The following is a 20,840-nucleotide window of genomic DNA, read 5'->3' on the forward strand; positions in this document are numbered from 1 at the left end:
CCCTCCTTCAATAAACAGCCTGGTGCTGGGGCAGTAGCCAAGAGTTTACTGATACAAAAGTTGGAGGAAGAGAGAGAGACAAAGCGCTAACCGGGAAACCTCAAAGCCTGCCCCCTTGACACACCTCCTCCAACAAGGCCACACCTCCTTTCCCTTTCCAAATAGTTCCACCAACAGGGGACCGAGCATTCAAATATAGGACCTTCTGGGGGCCATTTCCATTCAGGCCTTCACACTTTGCAAAGGGCTTATGGATTGAGTGGTGTGGGATGTCTTTCTGGATGCTGTGAATATTGGTTAATGATTGGTTAACCCACAGGAGTGGCATGATTGGTTAATAAAGAAGCTGCTCTGGCCTGTGGCGAATCAGGTTATAGTCAGGCAGGAAATCCAAGAGAGAGACAGGAAGAAGAAAGGCAGAGGCGGAGGAGATGCCATCCCACCGTCCAAGAAGCAGCATGTAATGGCACACAGGTAAAGCCACGGAACATGTGGCAACATACAGATTAATAGAAATGGGCTGAGTTTGGTTATAAGAGCTAGCTAGCAAGAAGCTTGAGCCATAGGCCATGGCCATACCATGTGTAAATAATATTAAGCCTTTGATTATTTTATAAGTGGCTGCAAGACCGTGGGCTGTACAGGACCAGAGAAACCTTCTGGCTAAAATTGAGATTTGGTCTCTAGCTGGTAACAGTGTTTGGGAAAGTTCAGGAAACTTTAGGAGGTGGGATCTTCCTAGAGGAAGTTTGTGTGACACTGGTCTGTTCATCAATAACTATGAGGAACTCTGCGTAGAGCTTGGTGGGAGAGCTACAAGCCAAGTGTAGGGCCCTGGCCTACCAATACTGAGTAAACTGTTGCCTGCTTGCTGACCTTGACCAGATGTCCTCCCTATGTTGATTCCCTGCTGGTTTCCTTCTTACTGAACACTCACGAGAGGTTCTTTGTTCGTGTATCCTGCATTTGGTGTAAACAGCTTAGATGCAAGTATGTAGAACATTGGTAGCGAACTTCTGCCCTCCGGGGATCCTCCATTGTGCTGTAAGCCTGTATTTAAGGTTTCCTCCCTCCTTCAATAAACAGCATTCGGCATTCTGCTATGGCGAATGACACGCTGTCTCTTGTCTCTATTTTCTAATCCACAGCCCCTCGCTCGGACATGGTGAATGGGTGGTGGTAGCGCAGGCGTTACCGCAACAGCCAAGCATGTTCAAGACCCTGTATTCGGTTCCCAGTACCCCGCCCTAAAAACTACATTAGGAAAATTACCATAGAAAATTAACATGCAGCAATAACCCTTTCGAGAGGAATATACTTCGGTCCGCAGATGCCACCGTCGGGCACAACACATCCAAAACTTGCTGTGGAGATCAAACCAGAAGCAAGCCAAATGTACGCAATGCTTGGAACACATTTTGTCATTTTAACAATATTTAAACACACGTATATTTTCTAGCCGCTGCTCATAGGCCTCAGTCCCCCAAGTGTTTATTTCCTACTGCTGTTGGGGGAATTTTGATGGGAAAGTTTGAAAAGATCTGTCTTCAGGAAATAACTCAGTAGATGCCTCTGGACACATAGATAATCATTGCTGCGTTATTGCTATTCCCAAACAAGAGACAAAGACTTATTTCGGCTTAATAGCTAAACAATTTCTTCTGTCTGGGTCACTGTGCTGGTCTAGGGATGTGGTGGGGGAAATTATGCCTTGTGGGGAGTAGGATCCCTGAGCAAATGAAGTCCTGAGTGAATGCGTGCTGTTCAAAGACCCAGTGCCTCAGACCCACAGCAGTGGCAAAGCCTTCTCCGGTCCAAGCATGACAGTGGACAGTGTGCAGAAAATGTCCACCATGGCTTTCTCCCTCCCTCCCTCCTTCCCTCCCTCCCTCCCTCCCTCCCTCCCTCCCTCCATGTTTACTGCCTGACATCTGCTCTCCCATAGAGTCAACTACTACCAAGATCAGCTAAACCTGCCTCCTTGTCCATCTTCATGCAATAGCCCCGCCTCCTTATTAATCTGTATATAATCTCTCCTCCTTGTTCATCTTCATAAGTAACTCCACCTTCTTATTAAAGTGTATATAATCTCTCCTCCTTGTCCATCTTCACACAGTAACTCTGCCTCCTGATTCGTCTGCTTCCTTGCTTATCTGTGTGTCGTAACCCACCTCTCTGTTCAACTCTCCATAATAAACGCACTGAGCTCCTGGAGTGCGAGAACCCAGTCCCCCTGACCCCAGCTTTTCTGTATCCGTGTGTCTGTCTGTCATCTCTTCCTTCTCCCACCATGCCAGTTAGGCCAATGCCCAAGGCCGAGCTAGGACCCAGGACTGTCTTCTCTCTGTTTGATAAAGATGGTGGTCCCAGCCAGATGGTGGTGGCAGCGCACGCCTTTAATCTCAGCACTTGGGAGGTGAGTTCAAGGCCCGCCTGGGCTACAGAGTGAGTTCTAGGACAGCCAGGGCTACACAGAGAAACCCTATCTTGAAAAACCAAAACCAACCAACCAAACAAACAAACAAAGACTGTGGCCCCAATTGATGGTGTTTTAATAAACAATATTCTCAACATATGGGCATGCCATGTGGGCAAAAAACAAAAAAACAACGTAATTAGGAAAACTGTAAATACCACCTAAAATCCCTAAGGACTGAAAATGTCACGTCCTGTTCTACCTGTGTGAGCTCTTCGTATTTGTGGCCTTCCATTTGCTTAGTGCATGCCTGTGCCTCTAGAGCTCCCGGTAACGCCTGGAATACTGAAAGTGCTCAGGAGAAATGTGTGCAGTGAAATTACGGTAGTGAGGACTAGAGGGTCGGATACAAAATCAAATTCTGAAACACCTGCTGTTGGACTTAGGCCAGTGGTCCTCAACCTTCCTGATGCTGTGACCCTTTAATACAGTTCCTCATGTTGTGGTGATCCCAACCATAACATTATTTTGTTGCTACTTCATAACTGTAATTCTGCTACTGTTATAAATATCGGATATGCAGGATATTGATATGCAACCTCTGTGAAGGGTTCACTCGACCCCAAAGGGGTCGAGACTCACAGGTTGAGAACCACTGGTTTAGGTGACAGGCTTGTGATTACGCTTTCCTCCTTTGTTCCAGAAACGCTCGTCTGTAGACAGCTGCTGCCATGGCGTGTTGATAATAATTCATAAACTGAGTAAGAGAGTCCTAGATACCTCCAGTGTGCACAGGGCAGAGAACGAAGATCTTAGAGAGATTTCTTTTCTTTTCTTTCTTTCTTTTTTCTTTCCTTATTTTTTTGGAGCCAGGACTTTTTAATGAATATATTTTACAAATACCCTGGAGAATCATGCAATGCTGCCTGCACTGGATGCAATCCTGGGCCACGAGTCTGCACACTCCTTTGCGACTGGACCTGTGATAGCAGAACCTTCCATCTCGCCTTTATTGTTTGCTATCACCCCTGCATTTTCTTCAAAATAAAGAAAGACCCCATCTTTTCTTCGATACGACTTTCGTTGTCGAATTACCACCGCTGGATGGACCTTTTTTCTTAGTTCTGGGTTGCCTTTCTTAACCGTGGCCATCCCCATGTCGCCCACACCAGCAGCAGGAAGTCTGTTCAGTCGTCCCTTGATTCCCTTCACAGAGATGATACACAAACTTTTGGCTCCTGTATTGTCAGCACAGTTGATCACAGCTCCTACCAGAAGACCCAGGGAAATCCGGAATTTCACTCCGGAGGACCCACCACGTCCTCGCTTCGACATCTTGAACACCCGGAAAGAGTCAGAAAGGAAAGGCTTAGAGAGAGTTTTCGAAACTAGAACACTAGGTTTTCCCTCGGGCACACACATACTCACATACACATTCACACACTCACATACACTCACACAAACACTCAAACACTCACACATTCCCACACACAAACACACTCACACCCACAAACACACATTCATACCCATACACACTCATAAAAACACACTCACAAAAACTCACACTTGCATCCACACACACACGAACAAACACACACACACATTTACAAACACTCATACTCATACCCATATACACAAAAACATACACTCACAAACACTCACACACCGATACACACACTCACACACACTATGCACACAACACTCACACCCATATACACACTCATACACTCTACAAACACTCACAGTCACACCCATACACACTCACACACACTCACTCTAAAAACTCACACTCACATCCATACACACATACATCCACACACATCACACACTCACAAACACTACACTCACATCCATACACACACACTCACTCACAAATACTACACTCACATCCATACACACACACTCACTCACAAACACTACACTCACACCCATACACACACACACACACACACACACACACACACACACAGTCCCTATGTCTCATAGAGTCCACTTAAAATTTCATGTCTCAAGCTCCCCCAACCCCATCTCCCCCTGAAGCCACCACCCAAGTCCACAGCCCCAGGACTGCATCCCTGCCACACCCCCATCCAATGTGACAGCTTCTGCCCTCGGCCTCCTGGATCTATTTTCTATACGGAAGCTGCGCTCTGGGTCACCACCTTCAGTGACGTCATTTCTCTTGACGTGAATTATGACTCCTGAGAGGGACTCCAAGTCTTGCCTGTCTCTCCAGCCCTTCCCCTGGACTGCCTGTCAATCACCCATGGGATACACTTATGGTCTTCAGGCTCTCACGTCAGTCAAGGTCTTCAGTGCCTCAGGGCCTTTGCACATGAGTTCTTCCCACCTAGAACACACTTTTCACTGCCCTGTCTCATCAACAGCCGTTCATTCTTCACTCTCAGCACAGACTCGTCCTCCTGGGTGAGGATAACCTCTCCATGTAGATGAAAATTCCCCTCTGTGTTCTCTAAGCACTCAGTACTTTTCTCCATACATTAACCTAAGTGTGTAAATACGTGGATTGGTTGTTTTGTTGCTTATATCCCTTGTTTGCTACGAACTTCACCTGTAGCAGGAATCTTAGAGAGTCTTATTAATAAAATCAAACCCAGGGCCAGTTATTGGGGTGAATACTGGATGGTCAGAGAGACAGAACAAGCCACAGCTAACCTCACCTGGCCAACTTCTCAGCTGGTCTTGTCTCCTCAGACTGGAAGCCTCTGAATCCTCATATCTGAATGGCTCTCAGCTGAACTGTGCTGCTCAAAACCTAAAAGCTTAACCAGCCAAATGCTTAACCAGCCAAATGCTTCTAGTTTCTGGTCTTTGCGCCTTATATATCTTTCTGTTTTTGCCATCACTCCCTGGGATTAAGGGCTCACTTCTTGGGATTAAAGGCGTGTGTCACCATGCCTGGCCGTTTCCAATGTGGCCTTGAACTCACAGAGATTGAGGGATTTCTGTCTCTGGAATGCTAGGATTAAAGGCGTGAGTGCCACCATTTTCTAGCCTCTGTATCTAGTGGCAGTCTGTTCTCTGACCCCAGATAAATTTATTAGGGTGCACAATATTTTGGGGAAGACAATATCACCACATTCACCCAAGGCAAGAACATGCCTGCACTATTGGCCGTTGTGTACATGCCCAGTGCCTGACGAGGCTCTAGCTCATGCTGCTCCCTCAACACACATTTGTCAAATTAATGATTCATCGAACAAACCCAGGTATCAGTTAAATTGCAAGACATATTTCCTGATATGCCCTCAAGCTGGTGAAACTACGTTTTATTCAACAGTGGCATGGCAAGGCTGAGGATCTAGCTAAGTGGTAGAGTGCCCGCCTGGCACAGCAGAGCGGTAGACCCCATCCCCAGTGCGGCAACATCAAACACGCCCCGATAAAGAGCGAGAGAAAAGCATCCTTCTTTTGCTAACAGAGAGAGTGTCCCTCAAGGACACACTTCTTCAGTTGACAGTTCATTTCTAGAGGTAGAAATAGAGTGGGTGATCAGATACAGCCCCGGGTGGCAGGCAGGGTTTGTCTCAGAAACATCATTAAGCATTTTATAAATTAGGCAAGTCAGGGCTGTGAGCGATAAAAGCGTCCTCGGCTTGTCTGAACTGATGGAGGTCCATCAGTCGGGTGGATGTTGTGTGTGATGGATGCGACCCGGGCTGTCTTAAACAACAAGGAGCCTTTATTGGCTTCATATCCAGAGTTCAGAGAGCGGTTATCCTTTGAGTTACGCATCCTTTTGTAGACCAGTGATGTCACCAGGGTCCGAGTTCCTCTCCATCACTGACCTGCCGTCCATGCCTTGCTCTGTTCTTAGACACCAGCATGGCTACAGCCATACCACCCTGACCACACCAGATCTCACCTTACACAGGATTTCTCGGGTTCCTGTGTCATGTATGCAAAACAGATCGAGCCCCCCAGCCATCACATCTCACCAGGTGAGCCGGAGAAAAGGGGGCCTGTCTTCTAGAAGTTTCCATAGTGTTTCTTAAACCTAGCTGACTAGCAAAACCGCAAATAAACCAATTCCCAGTGTCCCGCCCCAGCTTCCCAGCTTTCCCACAACTCATGAGCTTCTCTTCCCTCCCTCTCTCCCAGAATGTCCCTGTTTATGGCTTATCGTATATGTTCCATTGAAAGAGAATTTCTACACTTACCAAAACTTACTTTAAATTGTTATGAAAAAGGCACATGTATCAGTTCCCTTTCTGTTGCTGTGACAAAACACCCAGATCATAGCAACATATAGAAGGAACGGTTTATTTGTGCTTATGGCTTCAGAGAGATAAGAGTCCACCGCCAGCACAGCAGGGAAGCCGGCAGGCATGGCCTCTGGAGCAGCATCTGAGAGCTCACATCTTATTAAACCCACAAACAGGAAGCAGAGAGGGCTGGGTGGGAATGGATCAAGGCTCTCGAAACCTCAAAGCTGGCCCCCAGTGACACAATGACATGCTTCCTCCAGCAAGGCCACACCTCCTAAACCTACCAGAACAACTCTGACAAATTGGGAGAGTTGAACTCTGGTTGTCTGAACTGTGTGTGTGTGTGTGTGTGTGTGTGTGTGTGTGTGTGTGTGTGTGTGTGTGTGTGCATCTGCACACATGGGGACATTCTCAGTCAAACCACCACACTGAGTCGCCCCGTCGATACCATGTGCATTTTTCACCCTAGAGAAACTTCGCAGTCTCCACCACCAAAAATGAAATGGTAAATTTTTTTTTCCCCAAAAAGTCTTATGAGGACAAAGGAGATGGCTCAGCAGCTAAAGGGCATGAAGACCAGAGTTCAAATCTCCAGAGCTCACAGAAAAGCCAGGTGGGATGGCATCCCGCCTGAAATCTCATTCATGGGGGAGGCAGAAACAGGGATCCAAAACAAGGTGGCCAGCCAGACTAGTTAGTCACAGCAGGGAGCGCCAGGTGGAAGGAGAGACCTTGCCTCAAAATAGAAGGTGGAGAGAGTGATGGAGGAAGACACTGGCTGTCAATCCCAGCCGCCACAGGCAGTACACTCAAGTTCAACCACACACATGCAAACACACAGGCACATGGTATGCACATATGTGAAAACACACCTGTGTTGCTAGAGTTTTCCTGCCTTGCCCACAGTCAGGACAAATCTTTGTCACCCACCAGTCCCACAGCTGCTCAGACCCAACCAAATAAACACAGAGACTTATATTGCTTACAAACTGTATGGCCGTGGCAGGCTTCTTGCTAACTGTTCTTATAGCTTAAATTAATCCATTTCCATAAATCTATACCTTGCCACGTGGCTTGTGGCTTACCAGCATCTTCACATGCGGCTTGTCATGGTGGCGGCTGGCAGTGTCTCTTTCTGCCTTCCTGTTCTTTCTTTTCTCTTCTCTGTTAGTCCCGCCTATACTTCCTTCCTAGCCACTGGCCAATCAGTATTTTATTTATTGACCAACCAGAGCAACACATTTGCCATACAGAACATCCCACAGCACGTCCCCCCCCCCTTTTTTTTAAAGGAAGGTTTTAACCTTAACAAAGTAAAATTACATATAATTTGAGAATTTGGGCATAGCTTCTCTTATTACTTCCTGCTGGAGGGGGGTGCTGTATCTTATGGGGATACAAAGAAAATTTTAGGATTATGGAATAGTCCATGAGGCTGTATTGTCTGAGCCAGTTGCCTTGAATCCGATCTGGACATTGGATTATCTGGGCCATGGTGTCATCGGAAACCTTTCAGGGGGTCTTGGATGGTCAAACCTGATGTATCTTAATCTGGAACAAATCCATAGCCTCTGGCTTTCTGTGGGAACAAAAGCAGAGTCTCCTTTCTAAAGCAACACGTCCTTACATCCAAATTTTTAAGTCAAGGTATCTTTAATATATACATATTGGTTTAACTCAACATCTTTTACGATCAAATGTCTTTCTGCAGTTAAAAATCCCAAAGACAACACAATCCAGATTCTCTGTGTAATATTCATCTTTACGTGGCTTATTTTTTATATTAATTTTATTGTCTCTTTAAAGACTTTATTTTTTAAAACTATGTATTTGTTTATATAACTGTATATATCACCTTTTTTGTCTCTTTCAAGCCTACATATATTTTACACACATTGTAAACTATTACATCTGAATCTGTCTTATTGTGAATCTATTGCTTTAAACTGCAGCATTTGTAAAACTGAAATGGTGCTATGGCTGCTGGCTCCATCCACCTCAGCTTCCCAACATGGTTTACCGCCAGCTCTGGGAGCTATCATGGGTCTATGCTTTTATGTAGCGTGTAGCCCAGAAACCTCTTTTTTTTTTTTTGATTTTTTTTTTTTTTTTTTTGTACTAGCAAAGGCTAAATCTACCACACAGCTTAATGTGCTACTTGCAGAGGCCTCATTGCCGCCATACTGCAGGTCAAGCTCGCATGCCAGGAACCCACAAGTAGCTCAAACCAGCAGCTGCCGCTCATTTGAGAGAGACAATTAGGAAGCTGTTTTTAGCTCCATTTTAGAATCTTTTCTCAGGTTTTAGGTGGAAACTTGCCAACTCGTTGGGCGCCAATTGTAGATGTAACCGACCGTCTTATTAAATAAGAAACACAGAACCAATGCAAAGAAGAAAGCCAAGAGGTCAGAGTTAAGAGCTAAAACCTTACCCTTCATCCTGCGGTGGTCCTACCTCTCCGAACCAGAGCTACTTCCTGTGTTAAAGTCTTTTTATAGTGTTTCTGTTCTGCCTTCTCATTGGTTGTAAACTCTTGTATAATATTAGAGGGACCAGCCTTAATATTATACATCCCAGGGGCTCAGGAGAGAGAACTACTGACGGCGAGGACTATTATCAGGAAATATAATCTCAGCACACCGAGTTCTGTAGTCCACTTGCTTTAATTCCTTTGGCATAACATCCTTTATACACAGCTTCAGTTCTGTTCTCATGTCTAGCTCCTTTCTTGCCTGATTTCTCTATATTTATCCACTGTTCCCTCTAGGTTCTATCTTAATTCCTTCACCTAGTTCTGTCTCTTCTAGGTTCTCATCTATCTAGTTCTTTCCCCTATCAGCTCCTCTCCTGTCTCCTTCTCTCTCATCTGGCTCTTCCTCATCTTGTTCTTCCCCATCTGGCTCTTCCTCATCTTCCATCTCATTCCTCTTGTCCTCTCTTCTAGTCCTTCAATCTAGTTCTTCCCCGTCTCAGTTTGTTCCTCTCAAGTTCTTACCCATCTAGTTCTTCCATTCTCTTCTCTCTTCTTCCTGCCTCCTGGAAGTCTCGGAATATAAAGGGAGGGTCCGAGCTAAATTGTGTAAAGCTATTAACGTCCACCTCTCCTAGGCGGTGTCCCCTTGTGGAATTTACCTTAAGTCAGGTGACTTGCATGTGGGCTGTTACCATTGTTAGTCCACCTGGGACTAACAATGGGCGCCCACCTGGGTGGTGTTTCCTGTAGTCCTTGAAAGTGGCCAAGGGAGATATCTGATTCCAGAGAAAGCCTTTCCTGAGGCTGTTCTCCAAATACCTGGAATGTGTATGTCCAGAGAGTGATCAGTCTACACTGTTAGTCCTTCTCAGGGGAAAGTCAATTGGAAAAACTATGAAGGCACACATGATTTTCATAACAGAAGACAGCTGATATATAACAAGCCAAGTAACACCAAAAACTCCTTGGGATTTGGCTTCCTCTGGAGGAATTCCCTGATCCCTCCAGGTAGTGACTTTGCCATAACCAGCTGAGTTCTTATGATATATTCCTGCGGCCCGCAGCAGTAAACCCAACCACAAGACCACCTCGTTACGGCCTGTCTGTATAGACCTCCAGGTCTTCTATGGTTGGTATTGAGATTAAAGGTGTGTGTATCCAATGCTGGCTGTATCCCTGAACACACAGAGACTTACCTAGCTCTGCCTACCAAGTGCTGGGATTACAAGTGTACGCCACCACTGCCCTGCTTTCCTATGGCTTGCTAATAGCTTTGACCCCCGGGTAACTTTATTTATTAACATAGAAATAACATTTTAATACAAATAAAATATCACCATACACATGAGGATACGGTGGCTCGTTTAATGTCGTTTCTGCTGATGGCGGGCAGGACATGTGTTGTCCCAGCAGGACTGTCACAGACAACCCACCTTGACATTCTCTTGTGGAAGATTCCAGAAGGAAGATCCAGAATTGTTCCTGGCAGTGGAATTGCTGGGTCGGGGCATTTCTAAAATATTGATATTCACTGTTGTGTTCATTACGCTTTATCACTGTGACGGGACAGCAGATAGCAGCTCACAGGGGGAAGGTTCTGGAAGGTTCTGGAAGCTAATCATTCAGTCTACCCTGGAGGGGAGGCAGCAGAGCGGCTTCATGGCTGAGGAAGAGAGACTGGGCTGGAACCAGAATCCGATGTTGCCTTCAATGTCCACCCTATCTAGGCCTATCTAGGTCACTGTCAAAAGAGTCCACGGGCCTCCTACCAAAGCTCCACCACCTGGGACCAAGTGTTCAAACACAGGAGCGCCTGCAGGATGCTTCCCCCTCGCGCCAGCACACTCGCCAAGCTTGGACAGTTGTGAGTCGCTGGTCCAGGACCAGCCATTTGCAGCCTCCAAATGCTTTCCCAAATTCCGCTGCCAGTGTCTTGGTGTAGTGGGGTAGCAGGGAACACCCCAGATCTGTTTTCTAAGGCTCAGCAGGTGGAGGAGGCCCCACTCCAGTGTGCCCACAGGTACCAAAATCCACCAAACTTACGTGCATCCTCAGCTGCCCCCACACTCACCAGCAATGAGACTTCATGATTCTGCCGGTGATGACCGTGACATTTTGCTTGGATGGGAGGAAGGCTGAGCGGCTCCCGGCAGTCTCCTGGTCCCTGGCATTTCTTCTTCCTGTTCTGCCATTTCGGCTGTCTGCCCATAATCTACTGGGATGTTGGCATTTCTAGTAAGAGGAGCTCTTTACAAAATGAAGCATGGGTGCATTTGTTTATCTCTCCTGGTTTTTGCTTTGTTCTGTTTTTAAGGAGAAAAAAATTAAACTCTTGGCCCTTATGTTTTTTGTTGTTGTTTGTTTGTTTGTTTTGTTTTGTTTTGCTTTTTAATTTCCCAAGCCATTCTTCCCTCACAGGAATCAACTAAAGAACAGAATAGAGCGCTTGGAGAGACAGTAGAGCACTGGCTGCTCCTCCAGAGGACCTGGGTGCAGTTCAGAACCACACCCAGCAGTTCACAACTGCCAGGAACTCCAGTTCCAGGGGCTCTGATGCCCTCTTCTGGCCTCTGTGGGCACTGCCTGTGCTCACTCCAATGCACAGACATCCAGACACGCATGCATGTGAGCACAAACACACACACACCTTCCAGACACGCATGCATGTGAGCACAAACACACACACACCTTCTCCTCGCAGGTCAGTGGTTCTCAACCTGTGATTCAAAACTCCCAGAAGGGTCAACTTTCAGACATCCTGCAAGTCAGACATTTACATTACGGTTCATAACAGCAGCAAAATTACAGGTATGAAGTAGCAATGAAATAATTTTATGATGGGGATCACCACAGCATGAGGAGCTGAATTAAAGGACTGCAGCATTGGGAAGGATGAGAGCCACTGTGGACCTAGGTGAACCCAGAGCCTTGAGAATGCCAAGCACCCACTTTCCCACTGAGATACCCCTGCCACAAAGCTTGGTAGGCTTTTAGCCCCTTTCAAGTTCACCTTCTCTGCCCATCCATCTAGGCACAAGCTTCTTAAACTTTTCCCACTCACAGCTCCTTTTTGTCCAAGAAGTTTTTACTGAAACCCAAAATATATAAAATACAAATACCCAAAAATCAAACACTTATTGTCACAACAAATTGTAAAGAATTTTATTTTAAAACAATTTTTGGAGAGATATATACATATAAAATTTTAGTGCTTAAATGTAAATTTGCATACTAACAAGACGGTTCTGCTTTTTAGACTCTTTGTTATTTTGAGATAATCTTTTGTAGCCAAGGCTAGCCTCTTGCTCACTGTGTAGCTAAGGATGACTTTGAACTCCTGACCATCCTGCCTCTGTCTCAAGGGTTGGGGTTCCAGCCATGGCCACCACCCCCAGTTTATGTGGTGCTGGGCATAGAAATCAGAGCTCTGTGTGCTGGGCAAGCATCCCTACCCACTGAGCCACACCCCCAGCTCTGCCTGCTCACTGCTATGTAGAGAACTAAACCTTAGCTGAATATTTAAAAAGCCAAGGAGGTTCTTCTTGTGCGTCTATCTTCTTCTCTGCATCTCAGCATCTTATGGGGCCAAGGAGAAGATCGACGGGTACACACCTCGAGAATCTGCCTCTTTAGAAGGCCCCAGAGTTAAGATTTTGTCCATTGGAGGTCTAAGCAAGGTGGTAAGGGTTCAGGTGCAACCAAGAAGTGCACCTCAGTGCCATGTCCACAGCACTTAACGCACAGGTGGCCTCTGCGTGCCAGGAGGTGGATCTCTGTGAGTTCAAGGCCAGCCTGGTCTACAGAGCCAGATCCAGGACAGGCATCAAAACCACACCAAGAAACCCTGTCTCTGGGGGGCGGGGGGTATGTTACATTTGTTTATGCTATGGAATGTTTATTTAATGATGCAAAGATGTGTTTCATTCTTTTATATTGCACTTGTTTAACTTTGTGAAGCTGGGTTACTTTGTCTGTCTAAAACACCTGATGCTCTAATAAAGAGCTGAACGGCCAATAGCGAGGCAGGAGAAAGGATAGGTGGGGCTGGCAGGCAGAGAGGATAATAGAAGGAGAGATCTGGGAGGAGGGGGTCAAGGAGCAAGAAAAGAAGGGGCCAGCCACCCAACTACACAGCCAGACATGGAATAAGCAGGAAAGAAAAGATGTACAGAAATAGAGAAAGGTAAAAGCCCAGAGACAAAAGATAAATGGGATAATTTAAGAAAAGTTGGCTAGAAACAAGCCAAGCTAAGACTGGGTATTTATAAGTAATAATAAGTCTCTGTGTGGTGTGTATTTATTTGAACTCTGGGTAGCGGGCTCCCAAAGAGTAAGAACAACCAACAAATAGAGTCCAATAATATTATTTGATTATGAAGCATAATAGTAAACCCATTACACACCTTTAAGACCAAGAATCTTAATATCGTCAGTCCTCTACATTCACTGATTAAAACAAACAAACCAACAAAACCCCATCGATCAAAACCACTGGGAGTCTATGTCATCCCTCCATCGACAGCCCGGTGTCAATCACCTAGTAATGCTTTCAAGTACTCAAGTGGGGACCAGCAAGATGGCTGATGAGGTAAGGATGCTTGCTTGCCCGTCCTAATGACCTGAGTTCGATTCCCCAGGACCCACATGGAGGAAAGCGAGAACCAACTCTAGCAAGTTCTTCTCTGACCACCACATGCTTGCTGTACACATGCCTGCCCCCTCTCCCCTCACCCCACCCCCACCCCACGACCAATCAGGAAGCATAAAAAGGTACTCAGAAGGGTGTGCACAGGCTACACACAAATGCTCTGCTGCACTGTATTACACAAGGAACCCAAACATGCAGTTTGGTCTCTGCACTGGTCCTGGGTCCTGAAAAGTGACCCTGCTGCCGATGGTGCCTGTGGACAGCGCTTGTCTGGCTCTGGTCTCAATTCTACAAGTGTCCCTCTGACTGACTTTCTCCATCCGATTTTAGTCGTTCTAAAAGTGCCTGCAAACTCCACCCCCCAGCCCAGCCCTTGACCCGGCATCCCACCCCGCACCAAGCACATGGTAAAAGCGTGACGAGCATAGAGGTGTAATCGTGAGTGTAATCGTGAGTAAAAGCTCACGTGGGATCCGAAGCAGGGAGTGGAACTGTCACATACAGTTTCCATCATGGCGACTCATGCCACTTGCGTGTAATTAGTCTTTACTTCTTACTCATAGTTTAATTATGAAACCAATATGCAAATGTATGCTAATAGCTTAAGCAAATGATCCACTGCATTTGAGGAAACACTTGGATGAATTTTAAAACACAGAACTGTCGTTTCAGAAGGAGTCCCGGGAAGGGTGGGCAGAGCACCCTGGGCTGTGGCCTGGAAAGCTCAGGTGAACACGTGCCGACGGGTTCTACAGGTAAGCAGGGTTTCCCCCTTGGTTTCTACCCAGCCTTTTTGGACTCACTGCAGAGTCTGTTTCTGCTCGTGTGTGAAGCGTCTCAGGGCCGTAGCCTCAGCCAGATGAGGACTGTCACGGCTAGGGATCCAGAGAGACAGGAAGCATGGCTGACACACTGTTTGGAACCACCTGCTCCTCCACCCTCTCACTCCATGATCATGTCGAAGCCACGGTCAATGTGGTCCACTCTTAGATGAGGGCTGCCATTGACGAACCCTGCCCCGTGACCGACCACAGGGCCACTGACGACAATCGCAGCTCTTCATCGTATTTTTAACCCCATGACGCAGACACACGGCCCAAAGTGACACTTCTTAAGGTCTCCTGTCCTTTCTCATAGGGCCCCACTACAGCCCAGCCTCTCTGTCCTCAAATGCGCAGCTGGCTGAGCCCAGAAGCATCTGACTGGAAAACGAGACTGGGGGAAGATGATGTCAGACAAGCTGCAAAGGCTCCTGGGATAGGCAGGCCACACTAACTTCCCTCCATCGCTGCTGTTACATTTCACACATATGTTAGTCCATGGGACTTTGCCTCAGAGAGACGGTGTGTCTGCAAAGGGAACCCCAGCTTTGAACCACAGGCTACACACGGATGCTCCACGTGGGAAACCAGCATGTGGGAATGGCTGTGGGTTCCCAAGGACACTCAGGTTCAGTCATGAAATCTTATTGTTAAGGCGAGGCCACAAACCCAAGCACCACTGCCCGAAGCACTTTGAATCAATCTGGGAAATGTGCCCTCCCCCTGGCACAAGGAGCTAACCCAACTTTCTTTAGCCTTGGCTACCATCTTGGTAGCTCGCTCTCTCTCTCTCCTGCTGCTATTCAAATAATTTTCACTGGGGCCGCTGTGTATGGGCAAATCCTCTTATTTTTATTTGATTTTTACTTTATTTGGATGACTCTTGATTCCCTTTCATTTTTATTTTATCTGGATGAATTATTGCCTTTTATTTCATGTGTTGATACACTGGGTGCTGGGAACTGAGCCTGGGCCGTGGGGGGGGGTGTGGGTGGGTGTGGGTGTAGGTGTGTGTGTGTGTGTGTGTGTGTGTGTGTGTGTGTGTGTATGTGTGTGTGAGTGTACGCTCTCAGCATGAGCCACCCCTCCACTTCCCCCACCCCCATCCTCACAATTCCGTTCAAATGCAAGGGCTGACCTTCAAGCCAGGCCTAGCCCCCCTCCTGCCACTCTGCCCACCCCACAGCTCCCAGCTGGTTTCTGGGTGCAGAGCAAAGCAGGGTCCAGGGAGAAGAAGGTGAGCAACCGTGAAGTGAGACTCCCTCCTTCGCCCAAGAGGAGGAACCTTACCCGGACGCCTGTCCCTCAGCCCCGAGCTTCTCTGACCTTCCGTATCAGTCTAACCAACAATCCAAACACAATTTCGAAAGTGTCAAAATAAGACCCACAGACCCAACACAATTAACCAAAGCCAAGATAGCGTGCCCCCCCTGCCCCCCCAGCTCTCCCTCCCGTCTCCTCAGAGCTCCAGCAGACTCCTTCTCCCCACAGGCTTGCAATGGTACCAAAAGCAGATTGTGAGCCGGGAACCCCTGACACGAGGCTGGAAGCTGTAATTACCCAGTGTATAATTTGGTTGCTAAATGGATTGTTTACAAAGGTGTGCATGATGAAATCACAGGGCTGACAGAGCCGAGATGAGGCAGGCTGGGAGGAGGGAGGCAATCATTAATGTCGTCCCCCCCCTCCTCCCTCCAGGCTGCCACCTGCCAACTGTGGCTGCTACCACTGCCTCTGCAGGCTCCGGCTTCCCTGAGTCACCAGGGCCTCGTGTTCCATGACGTGGGGAAATGCCTGGCCTTGCTCCCTCCCTCGGGTCCCATCTGGTAATGATTCCCTGGGGAATCAAGCTTACCTCAGCATGGCAGGCAGGCAAATAGAGTTCAGTTGTTAGGGGCCCCCTGGGTTCAGCCCGGAAGGAAAACAAGTCCAGCGGAAGTCCTGGAAGACCCAGAGGGGGAGCGCAAGGTCCCAGGGCTAATTCCACCTTCCATGACCAGGGAGCTGTCCTGGTGAGCGAACTACCTCATACTCTGTCCTCTGTGGGAATACTAAAACACAGTGCCATGCTGAAGTACAGCGTATAAGGGACAGGAAGGGGGATGCCAACCTCTCAGGAGTCGCTAAGATGTCAGACTTCCTGAGATGAGAGAAACGACTGCTAAAACCAAGACGACATTTGGGGCTGGAGAAGATGGCTCAGCAGTGAAGAGCACTGACTGCTCTTGCAGAGGACCTGGGTTCGATTCCCAGCACCCACATGGTGGCTCACAACCACCTGTAACCTCACTGGCAGGAGGTCTAAGACACTCCACAGGCACTGTATGCACACACATGGTGCGTGGACATACATGCAGGCAAAACACCCACACACGGAAAATAATAAAGCTTTTTCTAAAAGATAACATTGAGTGGGATCCAGGAGAGGTGGCCCATATGGGAAACTGGAAAAAGCTATAGTCCCAAACCCAGCAGTGAGGTGACTGGAAAAGGGTTTGAGAGGCCGGATGGTATCAGAATCAAGGAAAATGTTATTTTAGAACCAGAAGAAGCCATCATAATCTATGTAAAGCTGTATCAGGAGAATATAGGACAAAGGATTCAGGAAACTGAAAATAAATGAACTTGCCAAGTGAGTGGGTACAGTGGCACACGCCTTTAATCCCAGCACTCCGGAGCCAGAAGTAGGGGGTCTCTGTGAGTTCAAGGCCAACCTGATCTACATATTGAGTTCCAGGACCCTGTTTCAAACAACAACAACGAAGATTGACACGAAATGGTCCTGCCAGCCCTAAGAAATGGGAAAACTAGAATCTATCAGCACGAAACAGAATGAGTCCTGTATTGCTCAACCACAGAGGCTGTCCTCACTCAGCGTTGCATCAAGCCGTTCCATCACGGGAACATCTCCAAGAGTGTCACAAATTAACTCACCTACAATATTACCAGATGACAGGAATGTCCCACAGTAACCTTCGAGGACACACTGTTGCACCCGCCAGTGAGCAAAAGCCACACAGTGGGTCACACAACTGTAAAGAACAAAGGAGGAGTCAGGTGTTCTTAATCGAACGCTGCGTTCCCGGGGTGGAGGGGGGGGGGGTGGCTGGGTTCTGGTGGTGTGGTTGGTGTTCTTGGGAATCCTAGGCAAGCAGTGCTGATTTCTGTGTGATCCTGTCTTTCTGAGCCTTGTCTCTTGAGCGTTAACCACTAGGATGGCTCAAGTCAGCCAGAGTCTGGGGTCTGGGCTACCATGACCGACGCCCCACTTTGCAGGAAATATTCATGGTACCCACTCTTAGTGACAGGAGCCTGGAATTCCTGGGCATCAGTGGTGACATGACCTGAGCGGCCATGGGGAAGCTTCATATATATAGAACCACAGTCTACAGAGAATGCCAATCCCTCGACACTGGGGGCCGTGAGGGATGGAGGGCACACCTTCTCGTATTGCAGTGATGAGTACCAGGGTCTTTCTGTCTCCGAGAGCTGGAGGAAAAGCTGAAATTGCTCTCAGCAGCCCTCACCCCTCAAGCACCGACAGGGATGTGTCCTTCTAGGCCCACGCCACCTGGCTTCTGTTCAACCCAGACCTGTCTACTGACTCCAAGCTTCCAGAAACTTCCAGCCTACTCCCTGCTGAGATGAGCAGCTCAAGTCCAGTGCTTTGGAGTGAGTATACTCACCAGTCTCTGAATTGCTGCCACGGGGTATGAAGGACCCAGTGTCTAGCTATTGGGGAAGCAAAGGACACCCAAAGGCTTCTTCCTGCCACCCGCAGGGCTCCTGTTAAGTGTCATGTGGTCCCCCTGGCCTTGCTATACCTACATATAAAGCCCAACGGGACCTGGGCAGCTTCTGTTTTGCAGGTGGGAAGAGCTGGCCCAGTGGAAAAGAGAAGAACAGGCTAATATACTAAAACACACCACACAAGGACCACGCTCGTGAGGACCTGGAGTTCTGCTGCAGGCAACCTGGCCTCGGAGTCCGGAGTCAGGGCCACGGTGTTTGCTAGTGCCCGTGGGCCTGTGTGCCAGCCTCCTGGGTGCTTCAGCATAAACGCGCTCATTAACCCACCCGTTCATGAAAAAATTACCACGAAGGAAGGAAAACATTGAACCTGGTACCTAATCTGTGGCGCTCACGCTGCTGATAACAGAAGTTTGTACAAAACTAGTAGTTTGGGCTGTCACTTGGCTTGAGCGGCTCTTATATTACCCTCATTAGTAAGGTGGGTTTGGGTCCCCCATTTAAAAGAAGAGAAACGGAGGCACAGAGAGGGTTTGCTGGGTCCGTGGATCAATCAAAAGTTAGCAGGAAGGGCCAGCGCCTCTGAGGGTTGACTGGAGAGAATTTAATGAAGGAAGTGTTTACAGGGATAGACAGACAGACAGACACAAACCAACCCTGGGTGACCGGGCAGGAAGCTGCTTCCTGCTGAAGCCTCAAGGGGCAGGTACAGACGGTGATGCTGAAAACCAGCAAGAGCTCCCAGTAGGGCTGGGGGCGTTGCTAGAGGGAGCTGAGACCCAGAGGGGCCTGCTGTTGCCTGCAGGAGGAGAGAGGGACCACAGGAACACATAAACACTGTGCCTTCCTGTAATGATGAAAGCAAGGTGTCAAGGCAGCTGAAGGCAGGAACAGAACCAGTTCTCGGAGCATGGCCACTTGGGCCCTGCACAGGAAGGAGAAAGCTGGAGAATGAACGCCAGGGGAGGAACCACTGAAGATAATCCAGCTCGTGCGGTAACATCTGGAGCCGGGGCTGGTAACTGGCGCAGAGGGCAACTTTTCTCAATGAACAAAGAACACAGAGGGAGCAGCTGATGATGACACTGAGCAAGCCCCAGCTTGACTACAGACCCAGCTGACCCGTTCAGGGGAACACTTGAAGATGTCTATCAGCTCCGGACCCACCCTTCTTCACCCAGAGAGCTGGGTGGAGGAGACGGATCTCTGGGCCGAACAATAGTAGACGGGATTCTAAGCAGGTCACTTCTGCAACAATGTCCTGATGCTGCAAAGACGCTGCAAAGCTCCAACCCCAAAGCCTGAATCCACAAGGACTGAATACACGCTTCATTCCAACCCAATCAGAGCCTGAGCTGAGTCTGCTGTCTGCCTGCTCCTTGCCGCTACCCCGAGCGCCATCTAGTGTCCACTAGCCTGTACTACATCCTGCAGCTTAAACCTTTGCTTGGGAAGGTTTGGTTTTATGCACTTGATAAGGGAGAGAAAAATTGGCCTCCAAGACAGACATTTTTCTAAAGTGGCTGATTCCTAAAGTAGGTTTCACACATTATTTTTCTTGGACCAAACTCCAACATGACTTAAAAAACAATATCTGAAGGCAATGACCCTGGTGTTTGGATGTTTCTTTTAAACAACTGTTTTTCTAGAAAAGATATTTATGTGTATGCATATAAATTGGCTGATTTGCATATGAAATAAGGATGCCCTGCACACTGTGCAGAGTGTGGCTTCATATACCACCTAAAGCCTATTTAGGCCTCTCTTAGGGGCTGAATGGTACCACATTCTCCCACCAAAACTCACTCGTCCCTCAGAATGAACACAAATTGGAGACGAGGCCTGTGAAGAGATTAAGCTAAAACATGGTTTTTTAGGGTGTCCCTATCTAATTTTCGTGGTGTGTTTATGGGTATTTGATCACAAACATGTATGTACAAGAGGCCCTCAAGAGGCCTTGGGAGAAAGCAGGCTGCCTCCTCCTCCTTCTTGGTCCCCCAGTCTCCTGAACTGGGAAGAACAATCTAGACTTCCCCTGTCTAAGACAGGCAACGTGATGTTTCACTGCACAGCCCAAGTTTACCTAACTAGCTAGAAACGCCTTCCTCCCCCAGCGGAGCCGGTGCTGGGACACTGAAGGGGACCTTGGTCAGCTGGTGCCACGAGTACCCCGAAGAAAGGAAATATGAACCCTAAACAGCAAAGGCAGCAGCCTTTCCCGCTCCATCCCTCTCAGGTCCGGGGCTGCTTTCTCTCAATTCTCTCCTCAGAGCCCATTTCCTGGAGAAGGTGTAGGAAGAAGGTGACCCTTTTGCAGTGGAGAAAATTGAGTGGCCACTCTGCTTTTGCCAGAGACTTCCGCCTCTGTAACATGAATTGCTAAACGGTCTTATTAACAGAAAACCTGGAGCCAGGTATTGAGGTGAAAGCTGAAAGGTCAGAGGAACAGAGCAGCCAGCCGCAAGTTCTTACCTCTCCGAAATCCTCAGCCTCAAGAGAGCGA

At 47.9% G+C, this 20,840-nt stretch overlaps 1 protein-coding gene across 1 annotated transcript; it reads right to left on the reverse strand.

Moving 5' to 3' along the window:
- Positions 1-3,328: 3,328 nt before the first annotated feature.
- On the reverse strand, positions 3,329-3,753 carry LOC114699110 (60S ribosomal protein L23-like). The gene has a single exon (XM_028878017.2). It carries the CDS (start codon positions 3,749-3,751, stop codon positions 3,329-3,331), a length of 423 nt encoding a protein of 140 aa, XP_028733850.1. The 5' UTR covers positions 3,752-3,753.
- Positions 3,754-20,840: the final 17,087 nt, after the last annotated feature.

Source organism: Peromyscus leucopus, chromosome 23 (assembly GCF_004664715.2).
Source record: "Peromyscus leucopus breed LL Stock chromosome 23, UCI_PerLeu_2.1, whole genome shotgun sequence".
Classification (NCBI taxonomy): Eukaryota; Metazoa; Chordata; class Mammalia; order Rodentia; family Cricetidae; genus Peromyscus; species Peromyscus leucopus.

Excerpts from the sequence above, each read along its gene's own strand:
- LOC114699110 (XM_028878017.2), bottom strand. The coding sequence starts at position 3,751 with ATGTCGAAGCGAGGACGTGGTGGGTCCTCCGGAGTGAAATTCCGGATT.